General features: G+C 36.5%; 2 protein-coding genes across 3 annotated transcripts in view; one reads left to right on the top strand and one right to left on the bottom strand.

Annotated features, from left to right (window-relative positions):
- The first annotated feature begins 932 nt into the window (after positions 1–932).
- On the top strand, positions 933–9,634 carry lipca (lipase, hepatic a). Its single transcript, XM_073836208.1, has 9 exons — positions 933–1,114; positions 2,673–2,845; positions 3,080–3,259; positions 4,106–4,226; positions 4,903–5,142; positions 6,958–7,200; positions 7,448–7,562; positions 8,200–8,418; positions 9,344–9,634. Exons 1-9 carry the CDS (start codon positions 1,030–1,032, stop codon positions 9,453–9,455), a joined length of 1,488 nt encoding a protein of 495 aa, XP_073692309.1. The 5' UTR covers positions 933–1,029; the 3' UTR covers positions 9,456–9,634.
- Positions 9,635–11,823: 2,189 nt separating this feature from the next.
- The window catches only part of adam10a (ADAM metallopeptidase domain 10a), a 71,683-nt gene continuing 66,444 nt past the window's right edge, over positions 11,824–17,062 (bottom strand). For both annotated transcript variants that reach the window (XM_073836206.1, XM_073836207.1), the window contains exons 13-16: positions 16,747–16,855; positions 16,382–16,602; positions 16,108–16,234; positions 11,824–14,063 (exon numbers count right to left, since the gene is read on the bottom strand). In XM_073836206.1, the coding sequence (XP_073692307.1) occupies positions 13,966–14,063; positions 16,108–16,234; positions 16,382–16,602; positions 16,747–16,855 (555 nt within the window). In that variant the 3' untranslated portion in view covers positions 11,824–13,965. The remainder of the gene's footprint in view (positions 14,064–16,107; positions 16,235–16,381; positions 16,603–16,746; positions 16,856–17,062) is intronic.

Raw genomic sequence — 17,062 nt, 5'->3', positions numbered from 1 at the left:
AATTTCAGAAAATTGCATATAGACCCTTTAAATAGCATTAAATTGAGAAGAAAGAGATCAAATAAACAGTTCTGACTGCACTGATCTGCACAACTATATCTGACCTTATTTAATCATTATCACTGTCTGACCACCAACATCAGCTCACTAAGTCCACTGAGTTCATGTATACATGTGCCGCCCGTTTCTGCTAACTAGACTGTAGTACGTTCATCAGCCAACCATTCTATGAAACATGCTGTATCGGTAAAATATATGAAGTTTGATTAGAATCTGGAAAATTATCAACAACATTATCGTTAATGAAAGTATTTTGGATATTGCAAACTTTGTTTGAGACATTTGTCCCTATAATATAGGGTATACCCGAAGCATACATCACACATACACACACTGCTCTCTGTCCTGTCTCCTCAATCACCCTCATATTGTATGCTGTGTTATTTCACTGTATTGTTATTCTGTCTACCCATCCATCCATCTTTTCATCTATATAGACAGACAGGACATGGACACTTACTTTTGTCAGCATCTAGAACTAGATCTACAACTAGTTAATGAACTAAATAATACAAATAAACTGGTTCAACCAATAGGAATATAACTACAATGTGACCATGTAGTGAGTCAAACCATCATCTGACATCCCTCTTCTCTGAATCACATTCAGAGACATGGTATTTGAGTAATGTTATCAGTAATGAGTCAGCGTGTACTTTTTTGAACTTTTTTCACCAATCGTGGCATAGATACTTATGTAACACCATGGATCCAATCAGGCCATCATTTGGCTGCAAAACTGCAAAAGGTTTCAAAGCTCAGCCAGAGGAATGAACTGCAGCACCCTCCCCTAACAAACATCCCCTCTGAGTAACTGTTCCATTTGAATACTTACTGATCCCTCCCCTCAGACAGTTTCAATAATTGTCCAATAATCACCTGCCTCACAGTGGTCTCTTCTTTAGCCCGAGAAAAGGAGGGGGAGGAAATATTTGGATTATCTGTGTGGGCTCCTGAAGTGGCCTGAACATGAAGACTCTTATTAAAATAGTGTCCTGCTGTCTGATCATCTCTCAACTGACTGATGGAAGGAAATTTCGGGATAACAATGCAGGTGAGGGCAGGGTTGCCAAACCCACAGAATTGGGCTATTTTTTAAATGGTTGCTTGACATTTATCTCAGATAAAAAAAATAAAAATAAAAAAACTTAAAAGGAAAATTTATTTTGTATTAAATGTAAATGTTGCATTCAGATTTTTTGGGGTTGGGTTTGGCCTGGGTTTTCTGATCTTTTGTACAATGATTACAGCTAAAGTTGAGGTCAAAAGTTTACATTTTGTTGTTCATGAGTCCCTTGTTTGTCCTGAACAGGTAAACTAAGCATGAAACAATTACAGTTGAAGTCAAACGTTAAAATACACCTTGCAGAATCTGGGATCATAGAAAATACATGTTATTTTTTTGTACTAAAGATATTTTACATAAAACACGTTTACATATAGTCCACAAAAGAAAATATTACAGAAGGTTCAAACGCTCATTGATGCTCCAGAAGGAAATTCAATACATTTAAGTTGAGGGAGGGGGTGAAAACTTTTGAACAGAATGAAGTTGTGTACATTTTTCTTATTTTACTTTTTTTTTTAGTACTGCCCTTCAGAGGCTGCAGACGATACTTACATGTTTCCCAGAAGACAAAATAAATTACCCTGATCTTAAAATTCAAAAAGTTTTCACCCCCTGGCTCTTAATGCATTGTGTTTCTTTCTGAAGCATCAGTGAGTGTTTGGACCTTCTGTAATAGCTGCATATGAGTCCCTCAGTTGTCCTCAGGGTGAAAGATGGATCTCAAAATCATTGTGGGAAGGGGTTAAAATACACAAAAATGCTGAAAAACCAAAGAATCTGTGGGACCTGAAGGATTTTTCTGAAGAACAATGGGCAGTTTTACTGTTCAGGACAAACAAGGGGCTCATGAACAACTATCACTAAACAAATAAAAAAAGTGCTGTAAATCATTCAGGTAACAACATAGTATTAAGAATCAAGGGAATGTAAACTTTTGAACAGAGTCATTTTCATAAATTCAACTTAGTTTCTCTTGTGGACTATATGTAAATGTCTTTTAGGTGAAATATCTTATTCAGGTCAGTACTAAATAAAAAATAGCAAGCATTTTGTATGATCCCTCGTATTTTTCCTCAGCTAATGTATATGCATTTGAAAATAAATGTTTGCATAGGAAAACATTAAAAGAGGGGTTCAAATAGCAAGAATCTCAGACAGCTTTAACATTTTAAAGGACATTCTGAAAGAGGAGGTAAGCTCATAGGTAGTGTTTCATGAAACATTTATATGTTGATGCAACATAAATGTTTAATGTATATAACAAATGCAGCATGTCTTATCCAACTCTCCAAATGCTCATTAAATCATCAAGAGTGATGGGTAAACATTTTATTTGCCTTGACTCAAGCTCTAAAAGATCAAGCCCTGAGCTCCCCAGAAGCTGTCTAATTTTTATTTATAACCTAATTTTAATGCAAAGATATAAATATTCCACAACTATTGTAAAACTTACAATGATGTAACTTTATCAATTTACAACGTGGCCACAACAAAAATGAACTGTCTGTGAACTTCAGTTTTTTGTGTATGACCATACTAACAGACTCTGAGCCTGGAAAGAGGACGAAGATGCCCTATGAACTTAAATCGGTCTTCAGGCTTTACACTGACAGCATAGATGATACATGCACTGTGGAGATCTTCAAGCCTCACACACTGGATGCCTGTGGTTTCAATAGCAGCCATCCTCTGGCTATCATCATTCACGGCTGGTCGGTGTGTTGAGTTCATTGATTTAATAGAAAAAAAAAACAGATCAATAGTTTAAATGTACAAAAGGTCACAAAGACCTTGGCATGTATTGCAAACAGCAAAGCAGAGTTATTTCTAATCTGATAAAAGCGAAATTGACTTCCAAACAAAACTAGGGAGATGTGATCTATATTGCAGCAGGCTCATCCAAAATAAATGAACAAAATCAAAATCTAAATCCTGCTCCCTGTGCTGTAGGTGGACGGAATGATGGAGAACTGGATTTCCAGGTTGGCATCAGCACTAAAGGGCTCAGAGGGAAGCATCAATGTAGTGATTGCAGATTGGCTGACTCTGGCACACCATCACTATCCTACAGCTGCTCAGAACACACGCACTGTGGGAAAGGACATTGCCCACCTGCTGAGGTGGCTAGAGGTGAGGGTTCGTTTGGGAATACAAATGGCTTTACAGCTATGTACTGCAGAATTTATTTTCCAAGGGAGTGAATAGCTACTACCATCCTTACATCTAACATGGAACTGATTGACTTTCAGTACAATGTTAAGGCAGGGGGGTTTGGGTTGGTAAGGATTTTATTATTATTATTATTATTATGTTTTTGAAAGAAGTATTTAAATCCATAATGGAGCCTGCATGACCAAAGCGTTGCGCCAGCCACATCTTAGCATCTCACCTGCCTCAACCTCTCTCACTCTTTACAGTGACAGTACAATTCTACGTTCATTTGCCACATTATTTAATGTTTTATTTATCCCTTTAAATTCATAATGGAGTGCTCAGCACCGAAGCATCGCGTCTACATCTCTCACTTTACACTCCGATTGATGTATATAAACAAACAAATGAAGTGCAATTCTACATTTATTTACCCATTTGCCATCTTAACTTGTTTTATTCCTACTTTTTGAAATCCTCAATGGAGCGTGCCACACCTTAGCGTTGTGTCTGCCTCAACATCTCTTACTGATTCTGATTCTGATTGATGCATATAAACAAACCGACAGTGCAATTCTATATTTATTTACCCAATTGCCATATGTTGTGTTTTATTCCTACCTTTAAATCCATAATGCTTAAAACAACAGTTACCATATTGCTGACATATATATATATATATATATATATATATATATATATTTAGTGCATCCTTGCTGAAAAAAAGTATTGATTTCTTAAAAAAAAATGTAGTAGCTTTGCTTGCTAATGGCAAAAATACTTAAAACACTTACTACATGGTATTAATCTGTGTGTCCCTAACAGGATTTCAAACAATTCCCTGCGGAGAAAGTGCATTTGATTGGCTACAGCCTTGGAGCTCATATATCTGGATTTGCTGGGAGTTACCTAGCTGTTTCTGGGAAAACCTTGGGAAGAATTACTGGTGAGACAGTCTTGTCAGCATTGTGAATATCTCACCAAACAATGGTGCTAATATACAAATACAAGAAAGACCTAAACCTGAAGATCTTGATTCTCACCAAACACTTTGAACGTTATAAAAACCTGCATTTATTTCTGCTTAAAGGGATAGTTCACCCAAAAATGAAAATTCTGACATTAAATACTCACCCTCATGTCGTTCCAAAGCCGCTAGACCTTCGTCCATCTTCGAAACACAAATTAAGATATTTTTGATAAAATCCAAGCGTTTTGACACTGCATAGACATGAACACAACACATGTTCAAGGCTCAGAAACATAGTAAGGACATTGAAATTGTTAAAGTCGATATTTTTGTATTCTTTGCACACAAGCAGTATTCTCATAGATTCATTAAATTAATTATGGTTGAATCGCTGATGTCACATGGACTATTTGAACAATGTCCTTACTATCTTTCTGGGCTTGAATGTGTCAGTTGCGTTGCTCTCTATGCAGGGTCAGAAAGCTCTCGGATTTCATGAAATTTGTGTTCCGAAGATGAACGAAGGTCTTAGGGGTTTGGAACGACATGAGGATGAGTAATTAATGACAGAATTCTCATTTTTGGGTGAACTACCCCTTTAATAATAAAATATTAACTATATATTAAATTGAAGCGTGTCTTGTTTGTGTAGGTTTGGATCCTGCGGGTCCATTGTTTGAGGGAATGTCTCATACTGAAAGACTCTCACCTGAGGATGCTAGGTTTGTGGATGCCATCCATACATTTACCCAAGAGCGCATGGGACTCAGTGTGGGCATCAAACAGCCCGTTGCCCACTTTGACTTCTATCCCAATGGAGGATCAATTCAACCAGGGTGCCAGCTGCATGTACAGAACATATATGCACATATAGCCCAGTACGGAATTTTGGGTAAGTTGCTTGGATTGATAGATGGATAAATGTGTGGACAGAGAAAGAAAGGGATAGGTTCATCCTCATAACTTAAATGTCAGATTGGGATGAGAATAAGATACATTCAAAACATCCCATTAATGACAAGGTGAGAACAGCTAACCAATAACGACAGCTTTCTAGATGAAAGGCATAGACACATAAAAGCAGCTGTCATCCTGACAAATTAATTATTTCAAATCCCTGCTCTGTTCTGCTCTCCTACTGAGATATGCCTTCAGGCAATTAAAAATCCCTTTGGGAAAAATCGAAGCAGAAAGACAGACCCGAAATCCTTATTTTTAACAAATGACTCCATGACTCTGACAGGCACACTGCAAGGGTGGGACAACTGTAACTGTAAAAAATGAATAAGGGAAAGACAGTTAATTAAATGTCCTTCCTTTCAAAAGTTAACAAAAAGTTATGATTTTTAAAAAGCCTTTTAAGAAGTCTCTTGTTAACCCAGGCTGCATTTAATCAAAAATACAGTAAAAACTGTTATATTTTGAATTAATAAAATTTTAAATAAGCGTTTTCTATTTCAATTTACACTACCAGTTAAATGTTTTTGAACAATAAGATTTTTAATTTTTTTTTTTTAAAGAAGTCTCATCTGCTCACCACGCCTGCATTTATTTATAAAACTGTAATATTTTGAAATATTTTTATTTAAAGTAACTGCTTTCTATTTGAATGTATTTTAAAATGTAATTTATTCCTGTGACCAAACTAAATTTTCACATTATTCGTCTAGTCTTCAGTGTCACATGATCCTTCAGAAATCATTCTTATATGCTGATTTACTATTCTAGAAACATTTATTATTATTATACATTTTTAAAACAGTTGAGTACATTTTATTCAGGACTCTCTGATGAATAGAAAGATCCAATTTATCTAAAAAAAAATAAGAGGATTTTGTAACATTATACACTATAGCATTCCAAAGCTTGTAGTCAGTTTTGAGAAATAAATGATAGAAACTTTTATTTAGCAAGGATGCTTTTAAATTGATAAAAAAGTGATATTTTTTATGTTACAAAAGATTCCTATTTCAGATAAACGCTGTTCTTCTGAACTTTCTATTCAACAAAGAAACCTTTTTGAGCAGCAACTCAAATATTTGAATGATTTCTGAAGGATAATGTGACTGGAGTAATGATGCTAAAAATTCAGCTTTGAAATCAGAAATAAATTATATTTTAATATATGTTTAAATAAAAACAGTTAATATAAACTGTAAAAAATATTTACAGTACTTTGGATATAACTGCAGGCTTGCAAAAGACAGCTCTTTAAAAAAACATTACAAATCTTACAGTTCAAAAACTTTTGACTGGTAGTGTATTTAAATTGTAATTTATTCCTGTGATGGCAAAGCTGCATTTTTAGCAGTCATTACTCCAGATATTAGTTTAATATACTGGTTTACTGCTCAAGAACCATTTCTTCTTATTATTAATGGCTTATTATTAAATAAAATCAGGATTCATCAGGATTCTTTGATGAATAAAAACAGAATTTTTTTTAACACAGCTATTTTCTAAGATTATAAATGTCTTTACTGTCACTTGTAATGAATTTCATGTCTCCTTGCTGAATAAAAGTATTAATTTCTTTCAAAAAATTAAAAACTGATCCAAAACATTTGTACCATAGTGTGTATATAGCATCACAATTTACCCGACTATCAGCATCACTGCTAACTCACCGCAGTAAATGTAGACAGACAAGTGATGTTAAGCTAAACAAGTGAACTTGTGGTCATTTACTGTGTCCATCTATCTTTAGGTTTTGAGCAGACAGTAAAGTGTGCCCATGAGCGCGCTGTGCACCTCTTCATTGACTCCCTGCTGAACAAAGACAAGCAGATTATGGCCTACAAGTGCAGCGACAACACAGCTTTCGATAAAGGCTACTGTCTGGACTGCCGAAAGAACCGCTGTAACACTCTGGGTTATGACATCAAGAAAGTCCACACTGGCGCAAGCAAGAGACTGTTTCTCAAAACCCGTTCACACATGCCATACAAATGTGAGAAACCGCTACAACAACTCAAAAAAGTGTCAAATAGTCAAGTCTGTAAAAAGGGAGATAATGATCTCTAACGGTTAAACTGCTCTCCCTAATACAAAAGGTTCCAAAAATGTTTTAAGTATGTTTAGACATTTTGTTAGAAATCAAGAATCAGGACATTGTTTGTGGTTTGTGATTACTTGTACAGGTTGTTTTTGAAAAATATAATCAGTTCTAATCGACCATCACTTTCCTTCCCCATTAGTGTTCCACTATCAATTCAGGATCCAGTTCATCAACCAAACTGACAAGATTGACCCCACCCTCACAGTCTCTCTAACCGGGACACTGGGAGAAAGCGAAAATGTACCCATAACACTGTAAGTATGCAATTTACATTGATATCAGCAGCAAAGTATTACTGAGAATCACCTTAATGAGCTTTGTAATGACTTTCTCATCATCATCCATATCATCAAACAGATACATTTGAGGTTTCTGCCTTTCAAAAAGCTTTTTGCTGTTAACCTTTATCCGCTATAACCAAAAATAAGCCTATCCAGTTGGTAATGTATAATAACAGAAGCATTATTTAAAATACATTTACAAGTACATTTTTAACTATGGTTGGTTCATAAGTAAAGTAAAAGCTTAGCAGAAGCTCTTGATCTAACTGTAAGCCAAAGATCCCTTAATGAAAGTCTGCTTGATAACATTTGAGATGAAGAACATCAATGTTTTATGTTCTAGGCTCTAAAAGCTTGAAGTAATATGCTCCGTTCAAGGGGAAACCACTTGATTTAGTCATCATAGCACACAGAGAGCTCTCATCAGAACAGCTTATTTCACATGAATTAATGAAACACGTGTGCTACCAACATGAAAGTGCAGAAGGAAGCAATGGACTAAAACAAAAGCATGCACACACATTCACTCATGCAGGCTTATAGTGCCTTTTCAAATCTACATCTTTCAAATCTAAATCTTAATTTTTAAAATTCTTAAATTCTTTCTCAGAGTTGAGGAGATTTCAGGTAGCAAGACCTTTACGTTCCTCATTACGCTGGATACTGACATCGGTGACCTGATGATAATGCGCTTTACCTGGAAGGAAAGTCCAGTGTGGGCAAACATGTGGAGCTCGGTTAAGACCATGATACCTTGGGCCAAAAGCATTAGAGGACCACAGCTCACAGTAGGGAAGATCACCGTGAAAGCTGGAGAGACCCAGAGAAAGTAAGTGTGAGAGGGGACAGATAACAGTTTGCCATTACAGATAGTGGATGCATATAGAGTGATTTCACAATGTGTCATCAATCACCATATTAGTGGCACTGAACGTAAACAATGTCACTGAACAAAACGAAACTCACAAATTTAGCAGATTATTGCTGCTGAAAATGGTCAATTATTGTCATGTGCTGGGCTGTACTAATCGGTCGGACCTTACAAAACAACATTTGGAGTACTATAGACTGCCAAAGGTTATAACAAATCAAGGAGAAGAGTGCAAAAAAACTGTCTGAGGAACAAAAGGAATTTATGGTTGGCCAAACTGAAGCAGGATTTCCAGGTCAAAAATCTTGACAACGTGTTTGTTTTTATCTTTTCCAGTCAGGTAGGTGAAATATTAGACTAAAATCTTAATTAATGCAGCTTGTACGTATTTTTAGCCTCTATTAAATTTAGTTTGTCAAAATATTGCGCCCTTTCCTGCTTTACACGTTTTTTCTGTGGTTACCATAGGAATATGAGGTAAATGAGATGCTGATTAAGAGCCTGGATTTAATATTTAATGATCTTGGATTATCTTTAATGTCTAAGTAGAATTTTTTTTTTTTTTTAATGACGGAATTGATGATTGAAGATGAATAGGTAAAAACATGACAGTACAAAGTAATGCAATACATCAGAAGCAGGCATGATAGTGTATATGCAGACAAGACAATATCTCAAATACTGTTAAGTAGAGAAATACAGTAAAACACAGCAAATACATTTTTAAAGCAGACACCAAAAAGCTTCTAACCGTTTTCCAAACATTTTCAAGCGTCCATTTCATGTTTAGTTATTCTAGCGACCTCTAGTGGACATTGCTGGACATGCCGTTGGTTTGAAACGAAGTAAGGCTGAAGCTCATAACAGTTTCTTTTCTCGTCAGAACTACGTTTTGCCCACAGACAGACGACGGCATGTATATTGAGCCATCGCAGGAGAAGGTGTTCGTGCGCTGTGAAAAGAACAAGAGAAGCCGCAGCAGAAACGAAGGATGATGAAGCACGGCTAAAGCAAACTCACCTCACACATGTGGTCACGTGTTCACGGCCATCGGGACTTATGGGACTGGGATTTCCTGTATTATATGTCAATGTTTTTACCCTTTATTTTTTTAACGAGAAATTAAAGAATGTTGAATTATATAAGGGTTTTGTTATTAAACATGGTCTTTGTATATCAGATGTTTTTTTAATTTCACACATGCTAGCTTCTATCAGAAGCTCTCGTTCCAAAATCCCGCCCTCAAATGTCAGCAAATAGAGCGCATTCTGATTGGCTAAAAGGCACGGGCGCTTGCTCTTGATATCGAGATAAATCTGCCAAAGGGCACTTAAGTGTGGCCACCATATTGATTGGTCCTTTCAAATTGGCTACTTCAAAGGGGCTTTAGGGAGGAAGGATTTCAAAAGATGTTGACACATAATTCCCATAATTCTTTGTGCAGGTTTAATTGTGTGAGGGTGGCACCTCCTCAGTTGGCATGAAGCAGTTTTTGGGTCCCCTATCAACCTTTTTCTTTAACGTGGAAGTAAGCCTATGGGTGAGACTTCCGGTTTATTATCTGCTATAGGGACATAGCAAAAAGAATAGCAACGTGCAGTAAATGGTAAAACTGTTTACACTACAAACCAGTGTGCTCATAATTAAGAAAAAATATTAAAATAATATGGTAAGACACACCTGTTTGCAATATCAAGCAGAAAAATGAGCTGTTTTGTACAGCTAAAAATAGCTGGACGCGGATGAGACCGGAAGCCAGACCCATAAAATGGCTGTGCTTGTACATTTGAAAAATTGCATAACTTTCTTACCATATAGCATTTAAACACTGTTAAGAGCTGCCATCTTTGCTATTTTTTTTTGCTATTTTTTTTAAATAGTGTCTGACTCTTAATAGTCTCCCAAAACTGACTGAATGCTTTCCTATTACAGATATTTTACTATTGGACACATTGTAAAAGCGCAACCTTAAAGGGATAGTTCACCCAAAAACGAAAATTACCTTATGATTTACTCATCCCCAAGCCAGGAGTAGCCTATATGAATTTCTTCTTTCAGATGAATACAATCGGAGTTATATTAAAAAAATGTCTTGGCCAGTGTGTTGCCAAGTCTACAGTTTTCCCACGTAATTGGGCTACTTTAACACTGTTGTCACATTTTTTAGCGACCCCAATAATTTTATCTTTATTCCATAGAATAACAATTTTTTTCCAGGGGAACCCCACCAAAAAACACACATATATTACACCCTGGAAAGCGATTTTAACTGGGGACCTCTACTGAAATGCATTTTGGGCTAGTTTTGAGTAGCAGTTGGGTGGGTTTTGTTGTGAAAACCTGGCAACCCTGGTCCTGGCTCTTCTAACTAATAGTGGTTGAGATTTACTGCTAACTGTTAATGAAGTTTTAAATATGGATATTTTTCTTACACAAACACATTGATTCACGTCAGAAGGCCTTTATTAACCCTCCAGATGTGGAGTAGTTTTTTTGATGAATGTATGCACTTTATTTTGCTTCAAAATCTCGACTACATTCACTGCCATTATAACATTTGGAAGAGCCAGAACATTTTTTTAATACAACTTTGATTGAATTTGTCTGAAAGAATCAAGTCATATAAATCTAGGATGGCTTGAGGGCGAGCAAGTTGTAGGGTAAATTTTTTTTGTCATTTTTGGGCAAACTACCCCTTTAAAGCAAACATCTGCAATAAAAAATTTATGTATGTGGTGTGTTCAATGTGTTTTTAATTGTATAAATTAATGTCTCATGAAATCCCCTTAACGATAACACACAGTAATAAAAACAGGGAGCTCATACATTATGCATATTTATTTACTTATTTATTTGGTTTCCCTGAATGAGATGACACATGACCGCAGTGCAGCTGTTCATTCAGTCTGAAAAGTTACCGGGTTCAAATCTTGACCTAACGTGGGGGAAGATGTGTGACCGGACCATTTTCAAATCATATTTCTGTGGCACTACAACATAGATGCTTTCTTTTAATTTGCACACATCCCAAAATATATGTAGCCATATTAGTTTTTGACTCAATCTTATTTTTGCTCACTACTACTTCTTGTGTAACAAGAGGGTGGGTAGTTAACAAAACACAGAAAATGATACATGAAAGGTTCGACTCAATTGGACTTAGAGTAATCTTGAATTCATGATTTCTATTATATGACTTTGATGGCCTGTTGACTATTTCATCAGTGGAGCTTTTGAAATATACTGTTACAATATGCAACAAACTAATAATAATAATAAAAAAACTACATTAGTGTAAGATTTGTAGAGCATACAGGCAATTAATACAATTTACTTCAACACATGGACATATTTTACCAAAGCTTTTTTGATCAAGGCTATTTTATTAATGCATTTCAAGTACTTCAAAAAATTACATGTTGTTGCACAATACTTTTTGCAAAGTATTTAGTAAAAATTTCCAAAGTGAGCATAAAGAGAAAAAATAAAACTACAAATAAAGCCAAAAAAGAGGAAAAGTAAAAGAAAGATACTGTATAAAACACAGCGGACATTAAAATCAAACAGTAGTATTAGACATTTTCTCCATCTTGTTTTTCATATTCTATCCAAACACCATGCTTACATATCAGTGCACATTACTTATAAACTTAAAGCAAGACAAGCAAAAAATGTATACATTTCTTTAAAAAATTAAATCCTAGGCCAAATCCCCTTAACAAATTCAACTAAACCCATTTACCACAGAATAACAGAAATTATTGATTAATCCAAAGCCAATTGCAGTCAGAGCAGTAAAGTCAAGCTCACTAAAAACCCTTTTCCCATGAACATTTAAAGAGACATACACAAACAAGGTAATGATTTAGATCTAAAGGAGGACTTATAGTTGAGAATACTCGTCTTCTAGAAACAAGCAAATCATCCAAGTTTTAAATGCACCTCCTTAAAGGATGCAAGGTTGTTTGAGAAGAGACTTTGGAAACATTGGACTCTCAGTCACACTACCAGGATCCCATTCACAAACTTTAACAGATAACAAATTATTCCTGTTGTCTGTTGAAATACAAAAAAGTACATTTGCAATGCATGAATTTGTAACCCTCAGCCTTTGTAGACACAAAAAGGACAATCAAAAGCACATTAAGAGAGAATGGAAGGATTTCTTTTAGAAAAAGATGTTGGACTGCAATGATAGTAGTGAAAATAAATACCATGGGCTGGTTCCGATACACTATATAGCAACACAAGGCATATGTATTGATTATATAGGCTGCTAGTCTGGATATTTTCTTTTTTTAGCTATAATAGAGGTAACGACTGAAAATGTAAGAAAAGTTCTTTTGTATAAATATTGATTGGTGTGTAAAAACACTCTAAAGAATCTACAGATTGCTTCTATCATCTCTCTCTATCCCATCCTTTCGCTAATGCACAACACTGAGATTTACTTATTTGTGTAACTGTCCACACTTTCCTGTTTCCAACATCTTATTGCAAAATAAAAACCTTGTATGCATTGAAACGCCAAATCTTTCCTGATGTTGTGCTTATCTTCTTAAGTCGGTCTCCTGTGGGACCAGTGTTATTGGCTGAAAACAAGTGACTCTCAGCAGATAAGGATTCTTATAAGAGTGACATATCTTTTTTTAACCATCATCCCTCTCTCATTAACTCCATCGCCCTACATGGAATGAAGAACTGAAGCTATTTAGTGGTTATCAGCTGGGGAGGGAAAAAAAGTGCTCTGCACAAACTTTCAGCAAAGTGAATCTGGTAAAGGCCTTTCATCAATAGAAACTCTCTGTGCAGTTATTTCCTATGATATCCTGAGTGTCAGTTAAACATCCTTAATTATCATTATCCAACAGAATAAAAAAAAATGACATGACTGGAAAAAGATCCAATGTATTTTGTGATCTCTGTACAATTGCACGCAGGAGACAATGAGAAAGCTTCAGAAATAAAAGCTTTTTAATCCTTTTGCTTGCATTTTAAAAACATCTTAATTACACATTGGAAAACAAGGCTCTTCATAGAGTTCTCTCAGCCATCGTTGATTGGCAGAAATATCTATGCGTCATCCCATCATGCTCATCTCCACAGGAGGGTGGCAATCCCAAAAAAAAAAAAAAAAAAAAAATTGATAAAGGCAAAAAAAGGGGGGAAAAAAACTAGTGGAGAGAACAGTGGTTTTAATCACTTGAGAAAGAATATGAAAAGCAGAAAAAAAAAACCAGAACAAAAATCATTGATTCTGTCCTCTTCCTCATGACTAGCTTCTGAATTTTTCTCTGAGCTATGCAACGAAAGCTTTGCTGGCTCCCCGAGCAGTGGTTTCTTACTCTTTACGGTTGTTTTCTTAAGTGTAGTTCTTTGAAGTCCTTTTATTTGCCAGTTTCTTAGTTTGTAGATAGGGCTCATTGATTGATTCAGCTAACTCTTTGGAGTGAAGTGTTTCCCACTGTAGGCACTAGGAAGAACCAAGGCAATGAGGAGGCTGTCTCAGCGTCGCATCTGGCCCATCTGATAGTTCTCTCTCTGCTGGCGATGGCGCTGTGGCTGGGTCTGTGCATTGGGATTTCTTCTTCTCTTCAGTGTGCCTAGAGAACACAAACACAGGTGTGATTAATCACCTCACGGACAGGGATTAAACTCGGTTTTTTGGAGGTAAGGGAATTCTTCAAAATCAGTGACATGACGTCTCCGAATGTTTCTTCTACCAGAGTCTACTACTTGAATAAACAATAAATATGAAAATATTATACATTTTAAATTATAAAATATCCTGCACTTTAAATAGTTTAAAAGAAACCTATCATTACCCTTTTTACAATATGTGTCTGTGAAGTTTCAGCTCAAAATACTCCACAGATCATTTATTATATCATTCTGAAAATGGCTATTTTGAGTGAAAGCAGAAGCTGTTTTCATGCATGGCTCTTTAAATGCAAATGAGCTGCTGCTTCCCGTCCCCTTTTTTCAGAATAGGGCTGTGCCTTTACAGCTCATAACCCAGATACTCTGTTAAAAAAACATGTCTACTATGCTAAAAACGTACGTTTTAAAGTGCCCCTATTATGCCTTTTCAAATATGATATTTCATGTAGTGTGTCATGTAGCTGTATGTGAAAATAAACTATCTGCAAAGTTGTGACGCCGACAGTGCACGACAAATGAAGTTTTTGTCTATCAAAAAAAAGAGTCGGCTCACATTCGCCTAAACGAGTCGTCAGCAATTCGAATCTTTTTCTGTTACGGCCACACGTCACAAACTACACATTTGCGTAATGTCCGCCCACGTCCTATGTCACGAACAACTTGCCCGCCCACAAACAGTACAATTTTCACGTGGATTACATCATGTCAAGTAGACGCTGTCTCCTGCGCTGTGAGAGTAAATTTGTTTTATATGCCCGTCCGAAAGAGTAATCTACAAAGAATGAGTGGTTAACATTCATTTTTTCAACAACACCACCTCAGCAGTACAATTCCAATCTTGTGTTGTGTTTGCGTCATTTTACTGATGACTGCTTTTCCAATCTTGGGGAGTAACGTTACAACGCGGGATTCACCAAACGCTTGGTTTTAAAAAATGGATCAGTGCCCAGTTTATTTGGACCGGCTTGCTCCTCTGAACTTCTACCTGTAAGTATGATTAATAATTGATGATTGTATTTTCTAGCGATCGTTCAAAATACGTCTTTGTGTACGTTATGGTGTTTAACAACCCCGCTCATGTCTTGGTAACCAACTAACTTGCGTTTCTGTAGTTCTGTTGTTCAGCTGTGAGTGCAATTGATGCAGCTTGACTGTCTGTCTGCCTTATTAGTTTAAGTAATGATAAACGATGGCTTAACGCAGTGTTATGCATTATACAATGTTGAAGTTCACAACGTAGAGGTGTGCCCGGTTCGCTTACAAAAGCAAATTGCAAGCACTTTTAACAGGTAACATATGACACCCACTGAGAAACGTCCTGCTCCAGTCGTGCTTGCGAAACAGTTTCTTGTCGATGTGCCACTTCAACCGTTTCATCGTCAGACTCCGGCTCGAATTGATAGGGTAAAATCGAGGCTATCTTTTCTATGCATTAACAGGTCTCCACAGCTGTCATTCAGTTATGGCAATGGGCGTTTCGTTTTTGCGCTGTAGTGGTAGACCAATCTAAAAGGACTGCGCCATCTGACCAATCACAGCAGTGAGGGCTCACGGAAAGGAGGGGTTTAGAGAGACTGATTCTTCGAACTGCTTCACACGAGTCGTTTACGAATCATTTAGAAACGGGGTAAAATTAAATCTAATTTTGGAGAAAACTAAAGTGTTTTTTGAACTTGCATACATGTAAACCTGTTTTAAGAGACTAATACAACAATATTAACTACCTTTAAAATGGCATAATAGGGGAACTTTAAAGCCATATCAGTTTAAAATTCTGATATAGGGTTTTCTAAGCATACACATTTACAACATGTCCACAGAAAGCTGTCACATGGCATGTTAGTACTAAATTAAGTTCTCATTCATGTCTTATTGCACTTAAACTGTCAAATACACACAAGTTTATTTTTAAACTTAAAAGTTATAAATATAATTTCTGACCATGCCAGGTGGTGATTTAGACAGGGATCATTTGGGGTACATTACCTGGCAGTGGTTTGGGTGGGGGTAATTTAGGGTTGCTGCTAGGTGTGTGCACACTGCAGATCTTGATGAACCCAGCCATTAGCATAATGAGAGCAATGCCCATTAGAAGAACCGCCCACCAATGCTCCTGAAACACAAATATTAAAATGAGATGAGCACTGCAAGTGATAACATTGGTGTGTAAAATATTGCGTCTCATCACTTTTATAGTGATTAAAGCTGCAAACAAATGCAGGGAACAAATATTTAGAGATTACATAAATTAGACACTTGCCACTATCCACTCTGCGATGCTCGAGTAAAGTTCAGGGTTGAAAATGGCCTTCTTAAGCCTTGCCAGAGGGCCATCAGCATCCACCAGCCTACACTTCATAAAGACATCACAGTAACCTTTGAAGTCATTACAAGGCGAGCCAGGCTGTAAAGTGGTGACCCTTTTGTTAAAGAACTTAGACCATCTCTCTGAGCTGGTGCTGCTGCAAGAGTTGGGCTGACCTACAAAGACAAAATGGGAATGGAATTAGTAAGATTTAAAAGATGAATCATGTCAAAAATGTTTTATGACAATTAAAAAGGCTGATTTGTTAAAGTCTGGACTGCATGTTTGAGAACACTGCCAGTAACGATATGTGTACTCACCCTTTTCCATACAGCACACATGACACAGCTCTGTGTCATCTTTCCCCTCCTCAGTGGCACAAGTACAAACCTCTAGTTTATACTTCTGACAGATAGAGCCAGAGCAAACCTAAATGAGAAAGAAATTATGTTTTCCGACAAAAAGTCCTTAAAACAAAGACGGCTATTACACACACACACACACACACACACACACACACACACACACACACACACACACACACACATGCACATATACAGTGAGAAATACTCAATGCTTGGAAGTAGGGCTGTGAATCGGGTCTGGACCAAATGAACCGAGCCAACCAAACTACAA

The sequence above is a fragment of the Garra rufa genome, chromosome 3, assembly GCF_049309525.1.
Source record: "Garra rufa chromosome 3, GarRuf1.0, whole genome shotgun sequence".
NCBI lineage: Eukaryota > Metazoa > Chordata > Actinopteri > Cypriniformes > Cyprinidae > Garra > Garra rufa.
This window is presented reverse-complemented; position numbering and strand designations above follow the sequence as displayed.

What these genes read in the sequence shown, in the direction of transcription:
- lipca (XM_073836208.1), top strand. Translation starts at nt 1,030, where the DNA reads ATGAAGACTCTTATTAAAATAGTGTCCTGCTGTCTGATCATCTCTCAA. An exon ending in TCATCATTCACGGCTGGTCG is followed by an intron (nt 2,846 to 3,079) that starts GTGTGTTGAGTT and finishes CCTGTGCTGTAG; the next exon opens with GTGGACGGAATGATGGAGAA. An exon ending in TTCACACATGCCATACAAAT is followed by an intron (nt 7,201 to 7,447) that starts GTGAGAAACCGC and finishes CTTCCCCATTAG; the next exon opens with TGTTCCACTATCAATTCAGG.